The 19,955-nt window shown below is 38.0% G+C and overlaps 1 protein-coding gene across 6 annotated transcripts in view; it reads left to right on the plus strand.

Moving 5' to 3' along the window:
* The window catches only part of ARHGAP6 (Rho GTPase activating protein 6), a 310,769-nt gene that overhangs the window by 243,179 nt on the left and 47,635 nt on the right, over positions 1-19,955 (plus strand). For all 6 annotated transcript variants that reach the window (XM_063147746.1, XM_063147752.1, XM_063147755.1 and 3 more), the window contains exon 2: positions 8,703-8,862. In XM_063147746.1, the coding sequence (XP_063003816.1) occupies positions 8,703-8,862 (160 nt within the window). The remainder of the gene's footprint in view (positions 1-8,702; positions 8,863-19,955) is intronic.

Here is a 19,955-nt window from a genome sequence, read left to right on the forward strand (position 1 = left end):
ACTGGTGCAGACTTGTCCTGGGCTGCATGACATCAGTGTGTAGCACAGGGTAGCAATGGTAGTTGTGAACATAGTGGGAGAGTGGTAAAACTGAAGTGTAGAGTGATTATGTAGCGAAAGAAGTGAAAACTCCTGTTCTCTAAAAGCTAATTTTTTACTTGTTGCATGTTTGAAATGCACTTGTCCCTGCCTTGCAGAACTCCTGTGTTGCTTACACTGCAGCACTGCTGTCTGGTGATATAAATTCATGACTCAAAAGAAAACTTCCTTAAATAAGAAAATGGCTCCTACAACCTTCTTTCAGCATTTATCTCAGCCAGTTTATGAAAAAGAGAATGGGCATGAGGAAGGGCCTGGAGCACAGGTCCTTTCAGGGGTGGTTGAGGGAGGTGGGATTGTTTAGCCTGGAGAAAGAAGGTCCGGGGGATCTTACTGCTCTCTGCAATCAGCAACAGGAGAGGACATAACCTCAATTTGCACCTTGGCAGGTTCAGGTTGGACATCCTGAGTAATTTCTTCACTGAAAGGGTTGTTAAGCATTGAAATGTGCTGCCCAGGCAGGTGGTGGAGTTGCTGTCCCTGGAGTTATTAAATAAATGACACACAGTGTGGCACACAGTGCTTGTGGTTTAGTTTGCATGGTGGTGTCCAGTCAAAGGTTGGATGTGATGAGCTCAGAGGTATTTTCCAACCTAAATGCTTCGTTATGTGTGAAAGCCTGGCTCAAACTCTTGTTCCAGGTCAGGTCACTACTTCCCAGACTTCTTCCCAAGTCCTTTGTATTTTATCTGTGTAACTGAGAGCTGTGACTTTACTCTCCAAATGTCGATATTTAGAGATGTCTTGCATTTTGTACCTATCAAGTAAATCACACAGAGCCGTACTCTCCCCCCAAAAGAAGAAAATAACACCCTAGAATTGTTTTTCAGCCAGATCTGGTATTTAGGTAGTCAGATGACTGTTTTCCTGTGTGGAACAGACCTCCTTTTTCTTTCTGTCAGTTGTACAAGTTTATAGAAAAGACTGGTATGAACCACTTGAAACAGTAAGAATAGAGTTCTGTATTGAATTAAAGACTATACTGTTAGTCAGATCTTAGTTCTTATAGAATTATTTGATTTTAACTTTCATTATGAGATTGTGACAGTATCCTTGTCAGATCATGTAATCTGCATGAGTCTTAAAAGCACAAAATCCAGGAAATAAACTAAAGTACTCAAATACATATTTTTAGCTTTGTGTACAATACTTTGGCAGATGCAATTTTTGCAGGCTTGGAAATTACAATGTGTACTCTTTCACACGCATTCTCTCTTTTAAATAGTAGGTAATTTCCTTTCTTCTAAAATGTTGCCATTTTTTCTTTTATGTAGACCATAATACAAATAGATGCCACTCCTAACTGTTCAAAGCACTGGCTGTGGTCACATTGATACCTCTAATTGTGTGCAGAAATGATTAATTTTGTGCTGTGCAAGCAGAGATCCTCACTGTTTCACTGGAATATTTTGTACTACAGGATCATATATCCAAATAGGACATAAAATTTTATTTTTTTCATTCAGATTGTTTAAATACAATTCACATATAGTTTGTCTTATTATTTTGTGTGCTTAACATTAATTTTCTTAGGCTTAGGAGAAGGAGCACTATTTCAATAATCAGAATCTCATTGGAAGCTTTCCTTTAGTAAGGACATAGCTTTTATAGATGGCACTCAGGGAATGAATGGATTACTGTAACCTGCAGTAATGAGCAAGAGTTGTCCTCAGGACAGAGTCCCCCTTTTCCATAACCTGTGGCACAGGAAAACTCAGAGTAGATGCCAGTCTTCAGAGTATCATGGCTGTGGTTCTCCATTCACCTTCACAGGCAGCTGAACACTGAGGGCTGTTGGGGTCACATTTGTGTTGGTCATAGGAACTGGTGTGGAATCTTTCTAGGTAATCTTTGCAACTAATAATAAATATAATAATAAAAATAATATTTCTGCAGCTACTGTATTGGGTTTTGGTTCAACTGCCATTAGCTTGCAGAGTTTTTGCTATTCCATATGAAGCAGGAGTTTAACACTTGGAAAAGTGTTAAACTTGAGAGGCACCAGCCTCTCAAAATGTACACTAAAAAAACCAATAGAAGGGAAAATAATTCTTCTCTTAGTGAAACTAGACTATCCCAAATCTTTTGTGTTGAGATTGATGAAACTTTTGTAGCTCACTGCTGTGCTCTCAGATGGTTTAACTGCTGCAGTTTTTCAGCTTGCTACTTCATGCAGTCATAGTTGTGACAGCACTGCTTGTACCCTAAACCTCCAGCAAAATTCAGAGTATTGCAGTATGGCTTAATTCTTAAATCTTAATTCTCTGTTACACATGAAAACACTCAAAAAGCTGCTTATGTGAAGACCAACAAAATTTCATCTGTAAAAGTTGGATTTGGGCTTTTTAAGGTGTGTTGTCTCTATTTTGAAACCTTCAGAAAGGTATTTGGCCATGTCTAGTTTAATTGTTTCTTCCTCATAAATCCCTTAAGAAATATTCATATCTGCAGAAGTAAGAAATCCAAAAAAACTGACCATATATTTTGTTGCATTTTAGGGCAGCTTTCTGACTTCTGTAGGTTGGTTTTTGGATCAGTTGAAAAAGTTCAGTATAGAGTCCATATGTTAGGGATGAATATTTTGCTGGGCAATATCTTTGTACATCATTCAGGTTTATTAATGTCAGAAAAGGAGTAAATACATCTCCATTACACATCAGGTTTTTGTAAGAGAATGCCTTTTAAATACTCTAAACATGAAATAGTATCCTGAGGCATTTAGAAAACTTGGAAAGGTTGATCCGGAAATATTTTCCCCTTTATTTCAACAATTTTAATACTGCTGTGAAAGCATGCTCATTGTTCTGCTCTCTGTTTATCCTTAGACTAAAGTTAGTTTTTACTCTGATAAATGGAAATCACCACTGTAATTAGCAGTCTGAAATGGATATCTTTATCTGGACACGGGTTCATGCCTTCTTGCTAGATGAAGTGTTTCTGTTGTGGGTGTGAGTTCTGTCTCCTCTGAGTGGAGGTTTCCAGTGTTCCCACAGGAGTTCCCTTGCAGTACTGATCCTGAATACGTGGATTTCCAGCCTTGGGAATGCGACCAGAATTGAGGAAGTGTCTGTCTGTGGCAATGCACTGGTTATATTAATTGCCATTAAGTAGTTTTGATATCTCAACCAGTGTTTTGTAAAATGTGATCTTTCTGGCAAAACTACACTTAAATACAATATAGTGTGTAATGAGGCAACTTTAGTGCAAGGCTTCAAACTACCACAGAATCATCTGGACTGTACTTACTCTCTTCCTAGAGGAGACATTGTATTAATAATTTTGCCACTGACGTCAAGGGGAACAGGATGTCACCCTAGATAACAACCTTAGTGAAGTCAGTCTTTCTTAGTGAAGATTAATTGTTGGGGCCCCATACTTTGTACATCCAGGTTTGGATCTCTTCCTCTGAACGCTTTGATGTCACACAGCAAGTCTTGTGCTTCTTTGTATAGCGTTGAGGTGGCATTTCATTCATCTGAGGGAATTCTTTTGCAGTAGTAGCAGATGCTTGGGAGCATCTGTGTGATCTGAGAGCATCTTGGGTTGCAATTGTTTGTAATGCCTGCTGGAAACCAGGGTCCTGCCTGTCATGCACTGAGCTGTGGATGCTATGGGAGAGCATCTGAAATAAGGGTGGCAGAGATGGTCAGGTTGTAGCACATTTGTACCATCTACTGCTTCTTAACTCTTCATTAATTTGCAGGTGGTTATCTGAGATAGCACTAGTAGAGGACTTTCCATGCAGTTCTTAACTGCATGTAATGCTTAAAAGGCTGCTTAAATTAGTTTTCCCCCTTCTCCTTCATTTTCATCCTGTCCAGGAACTCTATTCTGTATAGTGTTGATTCAATAGGACAGAGTATGTAGCTGTACTGAAGTGACTGACTTTTACTTTAGAACTGGTTTTTGTTCTTACTAATAGCAACACCAGGGAAATGAAGAGACATTACCTGTACCAGTAGACAAATTGTGAGAGTTTATGCCTGAGGAGTCTGGAAATAATTATAGAGAGAGTTGAAATAAATGACCAGGGGAAGCAAAAGGTTGTAAAGTGGCAGTGATATATGATTTCATGAAGCTTAAAGAAGTAATTAAACAAACAGAATTAAGACACTAATACTATATTTGCCAAATTATTTGCAATATAATGTTTTTGTGTAAAACCACTGAGTTCTTTTATAGTGGACACCCATCTAATACAAGCACATAGCTAAAAGTTGCTAGGATAGAAAAAAGTAGACATAATTGGTTTTGATCCCAGTGGTTTCAAATGGATTTGAGGTAAAGACTAGTGAAAAGTAGACAGCTAATCTGATAATGGTGTTCACCTAAATCAGTCCAGACCAAAGTCATTAACAATAGCAATAAGGCAAAAGATGAAAATTGCACTCTCCATCTTGTATTAAATTCTTTTTTATGAAGCTGTGATGTGTGAAGCTTCTTATTTCCCAACCTTATTTCCCATCCACCTAACTCACTAAGGCTTCAAACTCCACAGAAATCAAGGTTGATCACTGCCTATAGACTTGCATCTACATTCAGCATTCTATGCAGTTGTCAGCCAGTTTCTGTTTTGTACCAAAGACGGAAGAGTGAGGCTTTTCTGAAAGACATCTGCAAGATTTTCTGTTGGAGGCTTGGGAGAAAGAGGTCAGGCACACAAGAATAGCTTAGACATGCTTAGGAGTAATTTAAGTGCATGGTGTTACTTAAGTCAGGATGTACCACTTAATGTTTATTTTGGAGTTACCAAACATCCAACCTATTAGAAAAATGCTTGAAAGAACATCAGAAAAGCTGCAGTCTGTGTCTTATTAAAAATGTGCTTATGATTGTGCTTATGATTGTGGACAAGAAGTACAGGGAAAATGGACAGATTCAGATTCTTCACAGGCAAAAGGTGCAGTTTTCCAGCAATCTTCTTTGCTGAGTCATCTGCTCTGGTATTTTAGGTAGTTACCTGGTAAGTGAAGTGCTTGGTTGAGTGGAGGAAAGATGTTAGATGTTAATGGGCCTGCCAGAGAGAAAATGCAACTGAAGTTGTGGAATTGAGAGGAAAAATGCGTGACTGGTTGATGGAAAAAAACAGATAAGGCTTTTAGTCTAGATTATGGTTTCATAAAATTCTTTGATGAAGGCAGCTGTGCAGTTAGCAGTTTGTCCTGTCAGGCTGATCACTTTATCCCAGAACAGTATTTCTGTTTGCACTCTTCTGTTTGTGTGTTGCCTTTTTCTTCTTGGTGATGGAATCATTTGTAGAGGATATTCAGACTTACAGTCCTATAATCTAAATAATAGAGAGCAACCTGTGTACTACGTCTGAACACATACAAGCATGAACTTCAAAAACAAACACATCATTCTGACTTGTTGCTTAAAGGTCTTCTGCTCCCTTTAAGCTTCCAGCTAGGGCAGGCTGATGTTGAATTAGGCAGGTGAAGTGTTTCCTCTCATGGAGAGAGAAAGAGAAAATATTCTTCATGTCTGTGCTGCCCTCGTCCTCCTTTGGTTGCCCCACAGAGTGCTGAATAGCTTTAGGCAGATGTAATTACACCAGCACCCATTCTTCAAGGGAACTTGACTTTTCTGGACCTCTCCCAAGCCTGGGTGATTTTGCAGTATTTACAGGCTGTTTGTATAACTGTGCAGTGTTTTGGGAGGAAGATGAGGCCTTTAATTTACCTTGTGTTTTGTAAAGCATCAGAGTATTTGAATAGATTAAATTCTCAAATACTGTGTTTTGACTCATAGAAGACAGTGATATAGAAGTGATATATATTTGCAAAATGAAACAGAATTTTTCAAGGAAACATTTCTTGAACTGTTAAAGATTAGGAGATTTCATTGGCCCTACTTACCACGTGATTTTCCAAAAATATTTTAGTTTATTAGTCATGTGTTCCATTAGCATAATAAAAACCTATGTTAATGTGACCTAGCAGAGATTTTATCAAACCCATCAAGTGTTGAAAAGGTATGTCTTCTTTAGTGCACAGCAATTGGGCAGAGTGATTGCACACTCTTTAATCTCATCAACCTGTTGATGTTGCAAATAACTGGTTTTAGCTAGACAGTGAGCACCAAGAACATCTGGGGGCTGTGCAAACTGGCAGAATAAAAACCTGTTTTTTTTCATTTATTGTAAATGTATTGTAATTGGTTTTTCATGTCATTATAAATTATTTTTCATAATTCTATTTCATTCCTGAAAAAGAGAAATAATTCATGCAGAATTCAGTTAAGGAACTTTTGCCTAATTTGTGGTAATTCTTAGAAGTCCCATGCTGCACTTGGTTTTTGTGGTCTGCAGGAAACAGGACATGTATTCTGTTACCTTAATATTCTCTTCAGGGTGTCATTTTTGCTTCCTTTTCCTGTTTTAATATTAAGGTTAGGATTTCAAATTTTTTATGGTAGACATACCAGTGATATTTTTGTTTATGAAAATACTCATGATGGAGAAATAACTTAAGATAAAATACCCCTAAACTCTATGATAAAAACCTATATTTCTCTGTCTGTATCATTTTGACTCTAGAATACTTTCTATATTATCTGCTCACAAGGATTGAATGGCATTCTTCTGTGCTTGTAAAGTTTCTTTTGCATTATCAGGGTTGAAAAGGAATTAGTTTTGTTGTATACACTGTCTGGTTTTGGATGATGTTTTTGATCACTTTTATCTATAAATGACAACAGCTTTTTAAAAAATGTAAATGTTTACTTGCAGTTTTTCAAATAAGGTTTATGTGACTCTTGCTGGTTTGGTTTTGCTTGAGTTAAGCTACACAGCTTGGCTTGTAACACTGTGCAAACCTTTAGTCTAAGGTTACTAAATCTGGTTAGTCAACAGTAAGGCACCAGAAGAGTAAGAAGGTGAAGAGGAAAAAAAAAAATGAAGTAACAAATTACAGTAGTTAAATACTGGAGTAACACAGAAGTTTTGCATATGTAGCTCATGTGCATATAAATACTATAAAGACATTGATCATAGTACATGCATTAAGATGTAGAGGTCCAGTTGCTGACATTGAGGTAATGCCTTTATCTCTTATGATTGCTTAATGACTTACTAAAACTACTCTGGCAAAAAAAAAAATTCCTTGCTAAACTCAGACATGTTTTGTGAATCACAAGAAAGGGTGTTAACTGTGTAATTCCTTTAATCTAAAGGATTGAAGCATTGCTAAATGGTGCTGCACATTTGTTAATGGTTTTTGTCTCATGCTTCTCTGTGGATACACTCAGTCATAGGTGTGCATATGTGTTTAAATACAAATGTATGTACAGGTTGTACGTGTGTATATAAATGTACATGCACATATATGGGCAAAATATATGGAAATGTGCAAAAAGATGTTTGCATACATCAGGATGCATAACTGCTAAGTAAAGTCTAATTTTACTGATTTTTATATTAAGGAGCTTCCACCAATAATTTTTAAAGTCAGTGGACATCTTTGACTGCAGATGGATGTGCAGAACAGATGAATAATAAGTTTACAGTGAAAAAAAATTAATATGCAGTGAAGGTAAAGATGTTGGAATTTAAACTGAAAATGAGAGTGAAGTCTATTAATTGTAAGTCTGCCATGCTGTGATAAAAGGCAGGTTGGTGGGTTTCTTACCGCCCAGCTGGTGTGCAACAGAGTTTTTTCATTATCAGCAGCTGCATCAGGTTATACTTACTGACAAGACTGATGTTTATTTTTTAACATGGTTAGAATGAAAAACAAATTCTTTCTCTCCCTGTACTAATCTGTGCTCTTTGAGATGAATTCTGGAAGTTTTACTTTAATTGTCAGGCTTTAAGGTTGTGTTTGTGCTCACTCTTCTCTTTGAGTGATGATTACTTCTCTGGTCCAAGCTGAATACTGGGAGTATTTTGGAATAGTTGTTTTTGTATAGGTTCTCACAGGTGGGATATACAACAGCTAAAGCTTTCAGTTTGCTTTCCAAGCATAATTGGTACCTTCCAGAGATGTAGCATATCTCATGCTGTTTTTCTCTATAAATGTTAATAAATAGGTTGTTATTGCAGCTGTTCAAAAGCACGGAATGTCTTGTCCTTTAGTCATTCATATTCTAAACACAGTCTTGTCGTAAGGAGGAGATGAGATGTGTTGGAAAAGGGGCTCTGCCAGTGCATTCTCCAAGTCTGCTGGAGTAGGATGAGCAAGATGTGGGAGTTAAGATGGATATTGTCCATGGAGATCTGCTGCTCTGACTGATGGTGCAGGAAGATAATTAAGTAACATCAAGTGCTGTACAGAGAAAGTAAACTGGGAAAAGCAGACAAGGGTGCTTTTTCCCCCCCTTCCCTGCTTTGTGCTTTTTGTTATTGGAATCCTAATGCTTTTCAACAATACTTGATTAAATGGCTTCAGACAGAATTGACTTCTTGTTTTGCATGTCTGTATCCCTTTTAAGGAATGCTGCTCTAGGGAAAATAAAGATATTTGGAAAGTTAGCGATGTCCAAGAAAATGGCCTTTTGTTGAGAAGAACCTGTGTTGTTTTTTCTAGCAGTAAAAGAGATGGTTCTGTTTATTAAACTGTGCATACCATTTGATGCTTCATATTTTTCCATTTGATTTCCTGTAGGGTGATTTCACTTGGAACAGCATGTCAGGGCGCAGCGTGCGGCTGAAGTCAGTTCCCGTTCAGAGCCTCTCGGAGCTGGAGCGTGCTCGGCTGCAGGAAGTGGCTTTTTATCAGTTGCAGCAGGACTGTGACCTGGGCTGTCAGATTACTATCCCCAAAGGTAAGGGCTTGATAAGCTGTCTCTGTTTAGGTTGTTAAGCCACTGATTTCATATCACAGCAGTAAACACTGGGGGTTTTTTATTCCACAGATACTGTCTTCCATTTCAGTTTTGCTTAACCACAGTTATTACGTAAAAATTATGAGTAGAGTTGTTTGTCTGCTGTGTCCAATTTGGGCCACCTAGGGGTGGGATCACCTGATCAAGGGCAGATATCTACAGGGTGGATAATTTAAATCAGACCCCATTCATGCCGGGATGTCTTGATACTCAGTTGAGAGAAAAATGCTTTTCTGACATTTCCTGATATCCAGAATTAAATGTCTATGTAGGTCAGGTAGATCTTACCATACAAGTGGTATTTTTCACTCTGTGTAACATTGTCTGTGAAGGAAGCCAGCTGTCACTAGTTCAGATAGTGAAGATATTTATGTCAAATAATAGGAGTCCTACCCAAGTTTTCCTAAAGACAGTGTTGCCTATTTCCTAGAAAACAAGATAATTTTCAGCACAAAACATCAAACTTCTAGGAAACAGGAGATGAAGAGGAGAAGCTCAGCTATCGGAATCCTGATGCAGGATATGTGCATGTGGTGGACCTGTGCTTAGGTTACCATGGAAGAGATCTAAACCTCAATAATGAGAAAGTTTCTGTTGTTTCCTGTAGGCTGCAGATCAAGCACAGCAGAGATAGCTGTTGTGCAGTCATCTGCAAATCTGGCTTTCCTGTGGTTTCTTTGCAGTTGTGTACTTACATAAGGAATAACAAGGGATCACTGAATTCTCGCTTTTGACCAGAGGTGCTGTATGGTAGCATATACACACTGATGCCACACGAGCAATTCTTTAATGGATCTAAGTTAAGCAGAAAAAATTTGTCCAGTCTGTGAAAATAATGACGTAGGAAACAAATGTCAAAGAGACAGGCTTTTGTATTCATCAGTTTTTTAGTATCTGCAGAAAACTCCTGCCAAAACCAACAAAGTCCAACTTCATGCATATAGCAAGGCATCAGTTTGTAGTGAGATGGATTTTATCAATTTCTTCAAGCCTCACCAGCTTCCCTGCTCCCTCAAAAACAAGTTTGATCAACAGGAAAACAATTTTATCAGATATTCCTAGGAGGAACTGGAACAGTAAGAGCATTCCAATAATTTCTGACAGTCTGAACTGCCAATGGCTGTTCCAGAGAGAAATGAAAATACATATATGGGGGTCCTACATATGTGGATGGATGTGTGGTAATATCATCCAAGACAGTTGAGTATACACATTCACAGAATAGCTTAGTGTGGAAGGGACCTTAAAGGTCATGTAGGCCAACCCCCTGCAATAAGCAGGGACATCTTGAACCAGATGTTGCTCAGAGTCCCATCCAACCTGGCCTTGAATTCAGGGATTGGGTATCTACCACCTATCTGGCCATAAAAGGCCAAATACTTGAGGAGTCTTTCAGATTTGAATCACACACAAGAACTATTTTTATTTTCACAGCATATATATACATGGGTAAATATAAAACATGAAATTAATTTTAGATATATTGAATCTGAAAAGTGTAATTGTAAGCATAGAAACTAAATAAGAATATACATTTTTGTTAAGCAATTAAAAATAAAAGGCATTTCAAAAAGTCAGGAACTCCAGGCTACTGTTTCATTGCTGGTGCTGACCCCATAATTTCATTAATCTCTTGGCTCATTTTGACTGAGAAGTAAATTGGCTATTCAGTTCTGCTCTCCAGTTTGGATGTACCAGTGAGATAATTAATAAGAGCCAAGTAATTGCACATCTGTATGCTTGCTTTGAATGGCCACATCATTAGATTTTCTGTGTTTTAAGGTATACATCACAAAAGAATAGCCAGTACAAATGAATTTCAAAATGTTGTAATACCATCTATTGAAGGAAGTGAAGGCAATAGCTAGAATTAAGGTGCATTTTGTATTTAGCTGTCCATCCTGTTTCAAAGCTTGGCACCAGTTTTGACAACAGAAATAAATAATATTTTGAAGTGGGTATATCTAATAATCACTCTGTCAATCCATCATGCTACATCTGTGCTGGTACTTTGATAGGAGAATAAAAATCTACCATATTCTGAAATTATTACAGATTGGTTTAGACCCTTTGCAGAGACACTCTGAAGTCCTCTTCATGTTCCTATAATTTTTAAATGTGTGGAATGAAAATGTATGACAAGAGTTTACAGGCATCCATCCAGTTAATCATCACATTCAAACATCATGTGTAAACTGGGAATTTCAAATTTTATCCATGTGAAACTGGCTTGGGCACTCTGGGCATGCAAGAATGCAAATAAAATAAAATTCCATCACAGCCATCAAGTTAAAACCAGACTCAAGTTAAAAACAAACTGTTAAAACTGTGCGATGTAGAACTAGTACTGTCTGAGAGAGCTAGAGGAGCTCTGTAGGTCTGGAGAGATCCAGAAAAATGAGATATGTACTCTACAACTCTCTTCTACTTCGGAGAATGCATATGAAAATATTCATGAGTAGAGGCAAGTGGAACTATTTATGTATTAGAAAATTTAGAAGTCTATGTATAGAGGTGTACTTCTTTGTGTTTCTTTGGCTGCTTTTCAAAACTTGCTAGAGAATTACATTAGAACATGCATGTGCCTGCTGGGCACTTACTTCCTGCAGGCATTTGAATAGTTACATTTACTGGCATAGTTATGGTGAAGAATAAAAATTCATTGTTCATGGCTAACAAGTGCTAGTGCCAAACAATGCATGCATGGAGGTTAAACCAGAGTACAGAAGCCTCTGCCTTATCTTCCAACCACAGACATGCTGTTACTGGTTGCTTCTTCACAATGCTTCAGTCCTCCTATGCTCAGAGGGTCCCTTTGTCACAGCTAGTGCAGTTTACCTCTTCCAGGGCTCATCTGGCTGTTCCCACCCTTGTGTAGGGATGCACAGACTGTGATACCTCATATGTAATCCCTCTCCTTCACTGTATTGTAGCTATTACTGTTAATGAAGAGCATTACTAACATCTCCTAGTAAAATATCCTGTGGTCACAGAGAAGGGATCACTTCCCACAGGAATTTCTTTAACCAGCATGTCATTTAAAATATGCTACAATTGCACTAAAGTAGGTAATTCAAACGAATTCAAGTTGGTCAAGAGGTACTAGATTTACATATACCATGAGATGTTTCACGTTTATTTCTTGTTGCCTTGCTTTTCAGCCTTTTATCTTTCAAATTCTGTAATCAACTCCTTTTCTGCTCCCCCATATCATTCCCCCATTTGCCACCAGAAACTAGACCAAGAGTCATTTATCTTTTGTTGGTTAATGTGTTAAGTTGCAAGAGGATGTGATTTCCAGGCAAAGCATTACGCAGTTTCTTTACCAATGCAATTACTCTGTGAAAGATTTTTAATTTGCTGACATTCTGAATGTCACAACAGTACCATTCTGCTGATGCTTCTTTGCAGTTCATGTTTACAATATAGTGTGTCTTTTCCCATTTCAGGGAAGTCAATCTTCTCTTTAAAATAGGAGAAAAAAATGATGATGCAGCTCACTTCAGGTGTGCTTACTTTTTGGTGACATTACGATTTTGTGTATGTCCTTGCACAGAATTAGTGAGAAAAATGAACCTTTTACAGAAGGTCTTCACAAGCAAATGCTAACTCAAGTTAGATGGCTTCTGCAGAGTAAAACTGGGAGCAGAGCAGCAGAGGAGCTCATTTTCTTCTGTTCATTGTCTCCAAGGTATCTCTTGAGCTGAGAGGTTGTTGAATGAGGTTTGATTGGATCAGTTTCCTAAATATCTCATGTTTATAATGACTCTCTTAACAGTCCTGTCCCACTTCACTGACCCTGTGTTTGGAAGCAGGGGTAGGAGTTGAGCAAATGGGGAATTAGGGCTTCAACCCTGTTTCAGCTCCTAGAGCATCTGCCTTGGTTTTGAAGGTATGATGGGAACCTGCTGGTGAAGGGGCTTGAATAGGATTTGAGACTCAGGGATCATATTTGGGTCTTCTCTTTATTCAAGAAGAGAACATTACTACTTATGTTCTTTGCAGTTCCTAACAGGATGTTGTCTTCTCAGCTTTGCAATGGGACTGGAGGATTTGTGGAGAGCAACAATCAATAAGGAGAGCATTTTGGGGTTATATGTGGTTTACTGGTGATTATGCTGCTGCTGGCTTGACAGTTGGGCTGGATGATCTTGAATGTCTCTTGAAACCTTGATGATTCTTTGATTCTGTGATGTTCTGGGAGAGAGAAAGTAATTCTTAATTCTGCTGTCAAATCTGGTTCTCAGGTAATTTGTTTAGTTGTAATGAAGATGATGTAAGGGCAGGTTTAGAAGCCTAAATGCAGTCCCAGTTGTTTAAGGAAGGTGATTTTAAGGAAGCTGCTTGAACGTGTGCTGGTGTATAGTTTTGCATGTGAGCTTTGTGCCATGTGACGCCGTGCATGTGCTCACAGGGAGTGAGCACTGCTCTCCTGTATGACCTGACCTGTTTTAGTAAAGGTGAGATTGAAGAAGCAGGGCTGGGTATAAGTGTGTGATTACAGACTGAGAGCTGAGACAACCCTGTCTCTGAAATGAAGGGAAACATGGCTGGGCTTTCTGAATTTTTAGCATTCATTTGTAAATGTTAAAAATTTGCCCCTCCATTCCAGTTAAGCTCTGAATAGAAAAGGGAATTAAGAGTTACACAATTCTATGCTTCTCGTTTATTTTGGCAGGGTGTGCTTCTTTCAATCTGTTTTTTGTTTACATTACTCTCCATTATATTTCATTTTTCATTTTCCTTAACACTGAGAGTGACTATGATTTTTATCTGGGCTTGCATTTTTGTGAGGGCTCCAAACTGCTCTTTGTTTTTAATCACTGACCATGTTGCATACATTATAGCTGTTGTGGCAGTGGAAAACATCTAAATAAACTGCAGCATATACATTGTGGAATTACAGGCTCAGGGACTGGCTGCTTTTCAACTGGAGTCAGGGTATCTTCTGATTATAGAGGCTTCTTACCACCCCTCTTAATGCCAGCCTCTGCCGATTCTTCTCATACAAATACTGTCTCTGGCAGGGGCTTATGAGTCCATGGATTTTATTTCAATGTAGTAGAGCTCATGAAGATCATATTTAAGACAAGTGAGGTTGAGATAAATTCCCCTCCTTTATGCTACATTAGTAAATCTTGGCTATGCTGTGTCAGACAGACTGGTCAGAGATAAAAACTGTTCAACTTGCTGATTTTCAGACTGAAACTTCCCACCTGTGCATCCAATTTAAATATTTCATGGAAAAATGTATTTTTCCAAGGATTTCTTTCTTCATTCTAAGAAAACAAAACTAAGTATCTCTCAGTCTGGGTAAAAAAAAAAAAAAATAAAGAAGGAAATAAAATTGAATTAATGTTTTAAGCTAGGAGAAGTCCCAGCTGCTGCAGGGTAGAGGTTGTGAGACACAATCTTGAACTATGCTACACAGTCATTTATCAAAGTGAAGGTGACAGGAGTTTTTCCAGGCAGAGAGATAAGAAAACAAGAAAAAAACTTTTTCATTTTTTTTCCTCCCAGTAAGGAAATTTGCAGAATTTTTTGTCGGGATTTTTTCTTTCAAATTCACTTTATTGCCACTGTTGAGAAAAGAACAAAATGGAAATACTTCAAGCTTGCAAGAATAGAATTTCTCTAACATTGTAACAGGGGAAATGATTTATTATCTTCAAAACTTAAGAGGGAGGGATGTTCCTTTTTTTTAATTTTTGCTGTGAGGCAGTTTTTTTTATAAAAGGCTATGCCATGCTCAGCAAATTGATTTCCGAGATTTTTTTGTATCGCGTGGCATGTTTTACATGTCTGTTTATATCAGGAAAGCTTTATTCAACTTAGCTATTCTGTCAGAGGTAAGCTAATGGGTTTAAAAGGAAAATGTTTTACTCATTAAAAAAATCACTACAAACAAAAAAATCTTGTCTTTTTACTAAATAGTATTTTGTAAATAACTAGGAGCTTTGATTGATTGAGAAGCAGCATGCATTTTCGTTGTGCTGTAGGAACACAGAAAAGAGGTAGAAAACGCTGTAGGCTTCACAGGAAAATCAATGGCACTGATAATGTAAATATGACAAAATAAGTTTATAGCTTAGCACATTTAAAATAAAGATTTGTGTAATTTCTGAGAACCTACCTGTTGTGTAGGTATATTTTGTGGAGAGAGGAAAGGAATGAGGACAGGGATGGACACTGAAGGAATACTTAGCTGTGGAGCTGGTTTGGCAGGAGCACTGACAGGCAGGAGTCTTTCAGTTCCCTTCACAGTGAAGGAAAGAGATCTTGCTTAAATTCCTGTGGTAAATAAGGAAATATTACAATCCATGTTTCCATATATCATGAAAAGTTCATATATCTTATATTCATATATCATGAAAAGTTAGAGAAGATAGGCTCATGACCAGGGTTTTCATTACTAGGGCAGTTGCTTATTTAGATGCTCTTTGTTGTACATTTAGGTTACTGCTTTTGAAACATCAGATCCGGAGATTGCTGCGAGATGTATTTGATGTTATATATACCACATATATTTGATATTATGTCTCATAGAATTTAAAAATTACTTCTGAGACCAAAAAAAAATCCTATCTAATATAGTTTCTTTAGGAGTACACTTGAAATAGCTATTGACTTGACGTACATGTAAGTATATTTGGTATTTTGTCTCTATTAGTGTCAGACTTGAAAATCTCAGCTTTGATTCTAAAACATATATCTTGACCATTGGCCACATTCAAAAGTTGGGACACGTGGTAGAGAGAATCAGTGTTGGGAAGCAAAATACACATTGAGAGGCTCTAAAACTGCTTTGCAAAATTAGGTGTATTTCAGTCTTTTTCCTTTGAGAAAACACCAGTGTAACAGAGACATTCTTGGGTATGTTCTGCCAAATCTGTCTTTAACATTTCATGTAGTACTTACCCTTTAATTCTGAATGCCATCTAGGCTGTCCGGGTTTTGCCAACAGTCAAATGTATATGTCCAGTGATTTGATAGTGACTTATGAATTTGTGCTTTATTGTGGTTCAAAGCCAAATAATAAATACCAGTAAATTTAAATACCAACCAAGGAAAAAGCTTTTGAACCTTTATTAAGAATACTGACATTTCAGCCTACCTGTTTCCATGTTCTGCTTGCCTTTGGCAGAGCTTTGTCAGCATGGAACATCAGTATAACATGTATTCTTCCAGTATACTTCTTCAAAAATTTCAATTGAAAATCAGGCTTATTTATATTATCTTGTGTGTGTTGCTCCTTTCAGTAGTGCATTAGGGAATATTCCTGATGATTTTTTTCTTGCCTTGGGTAATAAATTTTCTCTAGTTTTTCCACAGGCATGATTTAAGTGCAGTTGTGGTTGGTGCCAGAAGCGTAATGTCTCTCGATACTGATTAGGAAAGATAAAGTGACTCCAGATAGATTTATTTTATCAGAGCTGTGGTACTATATATATCTTTGTATTAGGCTTCTACAATGAAAAGGCTGCCTTGAGATTTAATGGAGATGTAATCTCCTGCTGAAGGATTTTAAGAATAGATTAGACAGATGTCCATGTGACTCTATTTCTGTGCAGGAAGTCAACCCAAGTGTTCCCTGCAGAGCTCCTTGTGTCTTTTTGCTCTGTGGTTTACATTTTCAACACCTGTTTCTGTTATGATTGATGATTCAAAGGACAGGTAATTACTACAAAGAGGCATTATTAGAAGTAAGATCTGTTGGTCATTTTTCAGAGGGATAACAGCTCAGTTATTTGAGCCACCAAACTGTCCAGTGAGAGACCTGCTGCACTGTGACTTCACTTCCACACACTGAGAGCTCCTTTCTCATTTCATTTCTCCATCACAGCTCTGAGCAGGACTACTGTGGACTAGTTTAATTAGTCCTAGAGAGAGTAAGCTATGAAAGCTGTTTTATTTTCTTATGTGGCTTCTTCTTTAAGGTGAGAGTCTGAGGACAGACTTACACAAAGGAGTCATATCTACAGAGACCTGGGTGCCTTGAACCATCTCTGTAACCACTGGCTGGTCTCCTAAATTCCAGAGGGTTAAAGGAATTTCTCTTCCTTTGAAGAGCTCAACTCATGCTCACACTGAGAGCAATGCAGGGGGAAAGATTTGAGATGTGAAGAAGTTTGGTTGCTCCTTCACCTGCCAGCACTGGTGTGCAAGTGGCTTTATTGATAACAGTAAATCCAAGGCCAGCTGCATGCTGGTGATTGTGTCTGTTCTGGCCTTGGCCCACCCTGTAGTGTTTGGATTGAAGGTAACTCTCCTTATCACATTGAGGCATTTTGATTAGCAATAGTGTCAAACTACTCTCCCCCTCCACATTATAAAATTTTTATTTAAGCAATTGAAGCCAGGAGACAGTCAATTTCTCTCTCCCTGCTGTTTCCTCAGTGAACTGAAAGCAGTTTTAGAGCTTGTATTTGTATTTTTCTATCTCAGACTATAGCATCAAGGCTCCTGTTTGGGTTTAATTTGGTATTTTGAATTTTTTTTCAGTACAGCTAAAATACTTTCATTGACTGTAGTTGTTTTCATTTATTAGTGTGGGTAATTTTAACCTGTTGTTTTTTGGGTTTTTTTGACCTGTTTTAGTGTTGACAGTTTTTCTGAGTTATGAAAACACTCCAAGAAGGGAGTGTTGTTCAGTCTTTCTCAGAGCTTTCAAACCTTTGCCCATCATCACGGTTTCTGTGTCTTCCACTTAGAGAGAGGGGCAGCAGCAGGGTCCCTGGTGTATCCCAGGCTATTTAAGTCATGAACTTTCCTATCAGGGATCAGGGAAACTCCTGCCACACTGTGGATACTGCTATAATGAGAAAAAGTAGCATCTATATTTTGTCTTGCACCTGCTACTTGACGTTACTGTTCCATGAATCTGTAATCAGTGTCAATGTAGAAATATGAAGCCTAGAAGGAGTGGTTGCCCCTAATTTCAGTGGGCCTAGAGATGTTTTACTTCCATTATTGACACAAGGCATGTGTTCCATCAAAAGACCTGGACCACCTTCTATGGCTGTTTTGTTGGGGGATGGGAGGTGGGATTTTTGGTATTATTTGGTTAGATTACTGTGACTTGGGATTTCTTATGACACAGGCAGTCCTGTGCTAATGCAGGTGCTGAAGCAAGCAGAGCTGTGTATGAGTTGAAAGTCTGAGTGGGTTTATGCACAGGGAAGTCAGACCTGGCATTGTGTATCTGTTTTCCCTTCCCAGGGATCTGCCTGCTTTTTGCTGCCTTCCACTAACAGCCACACACAAGGGCATTTGACCTTTCCTTCATAATCCTCTAAAGGCTGCCAGGTAGCTTAGTATGGGTTTTTTGAGTTACTTCCATCATCCCGTCTATGTATGGCAGCAGCAGCCATTTTCCTCATTCTGGCATAGAAAAGTACTTGAGCAGCTGTTTATTTTTAGGTTAAAATGAGTTTTTTCCAGGGGTCTAGCTGAAGATTTAACAAATCAGTTCCCAAACAATTATAATTTAGTGTTTGGATACTAAAACTCACTGAATATCTAGTTCCTCAGAGCTTGTGTAATGCAGCCATCTTAAATGTATTATTAGTTAAAAAATATTTAAATGGCAAAAAACCTGTATATTTTTTCATTACAGGAATGGCAAACAGGTTTTTTTTCCCTGACTTCTGAACAGGTTTTTTTTCCCTGACTTCTCCAATGAAGTTACTTCCAGTCATTTGTCCAAATGCAAAAAGATTGAAGAATTCTTTCAACAAAAAAAAAAATCAAATTAAAAGGAAAGATAAGAAACTTTATTCTTGGTTTTGTTGTGGTGGTTCGAAAAATTCTGCAACTATTAAAAATTCTGTTATTTTAAGGATATTTATACACAGCTTGCACAAACAAGGCAGGCATCCACTTTGTACTTGCTAAAGAGTTTCTTTTGGTGCAGCTGTGCTGTGTTCATCTGTAGGACCTGCAGCTTCCTGCACAGTGGGAGCGCAGTGGCCTGGCCAGGCCTGGGAAGCTGCTCCTTCCCAGCTCTTCTCCTTGCCTGGGTGGGCTCTGACATCCCCCTCCCTCTGGCTGTGGCTTCAGGAGCCCTGACCTTGCTCCAGAGCTCCAATCCCATGTTGGTTCTCACCTTAGAATACATTGCACCTGCATTTGCCCACCAGTTAATGCAAGTCTCTTCATGACAGAGAGTCATGGAAGAATGTATTTGAAAATACAGGAGTAGTTATTTCTTTACAACATATATACTTGAGACTAGTTAAATCCTTAAATGCACCCGGGAACATGTAGGCAAATGGAGTGGAAATGTCATTTTTTTATGATTCCTCTAGCCACAGGAGCTGGATAGCATTTGCTATCTGAATTAGTGCAGTGACCAAAGTAAGTTGTTGTTTTGTTGGTTGTGGTGGTGGTCTTGGTTGTTTGGGTTTTTTTATTGTTGTTGTTTGGTGGTTGTTTGTTTATTGTATCTGCTTTGTTTGTGGGTTTTTATGTGAAGGAGAGTTAATACCTATCTCACTGCAGTTAGAGTCTATATTTTTGATAGAAATAGGCCTTGCAAATAGGTTTCAATAGAAGTAGTGCATTTTTCTAGATTTTAATCTAGTTTGGAACTATACTTTTCAGATTTGTTTTCCTAAAAGACAGGGCAGTCTACTGGTAATATGCTCAGCAGGTATAAATTGATATATCACCTTTGCCTTGGGAATTGCTGTTAAGTATCAACTGATGTGTATAAAGTACCTGGCAAGCAAATTATGTGAGTTTGGTTGTTTGGGGTTTTTTAAAAGTTTGTATCGGAACCACAGGAGATTATTGTGAACTGTTATTTGAGAAATAAAACTGTAGTTCCTATAGGGATGCAGCTTTCTTTGGAAGTAGGTGAGATTTCCATCAGTTTTGCCTTCTAGATGAGTTCCATGGGAACTTATGAATACGTTCTAGATAAATAATTTAATTTATCTACCAGTATCACCAAGTTGTTACTGTTCAACAGTAAAGAAATTGTGTATAGTGCAGCTTTTAAACTTTCAGCAGCTGAATCACTTAAAACCTGC

Source organism: Melospiza melodia, chromosome 2 (assembly GCF_035770615.1).
Source record: "Melospiza melodia melodia isolate bMelMel2 chromosome 2, bMelMel2.pri, whole genome shotgun sequence".
Taxonomy (NCBI): Eukaryota; Metazoa; Chordata; class Aves; order Passeriformes; family Passerellidae; genus Melospiza; species Melospiza melodia.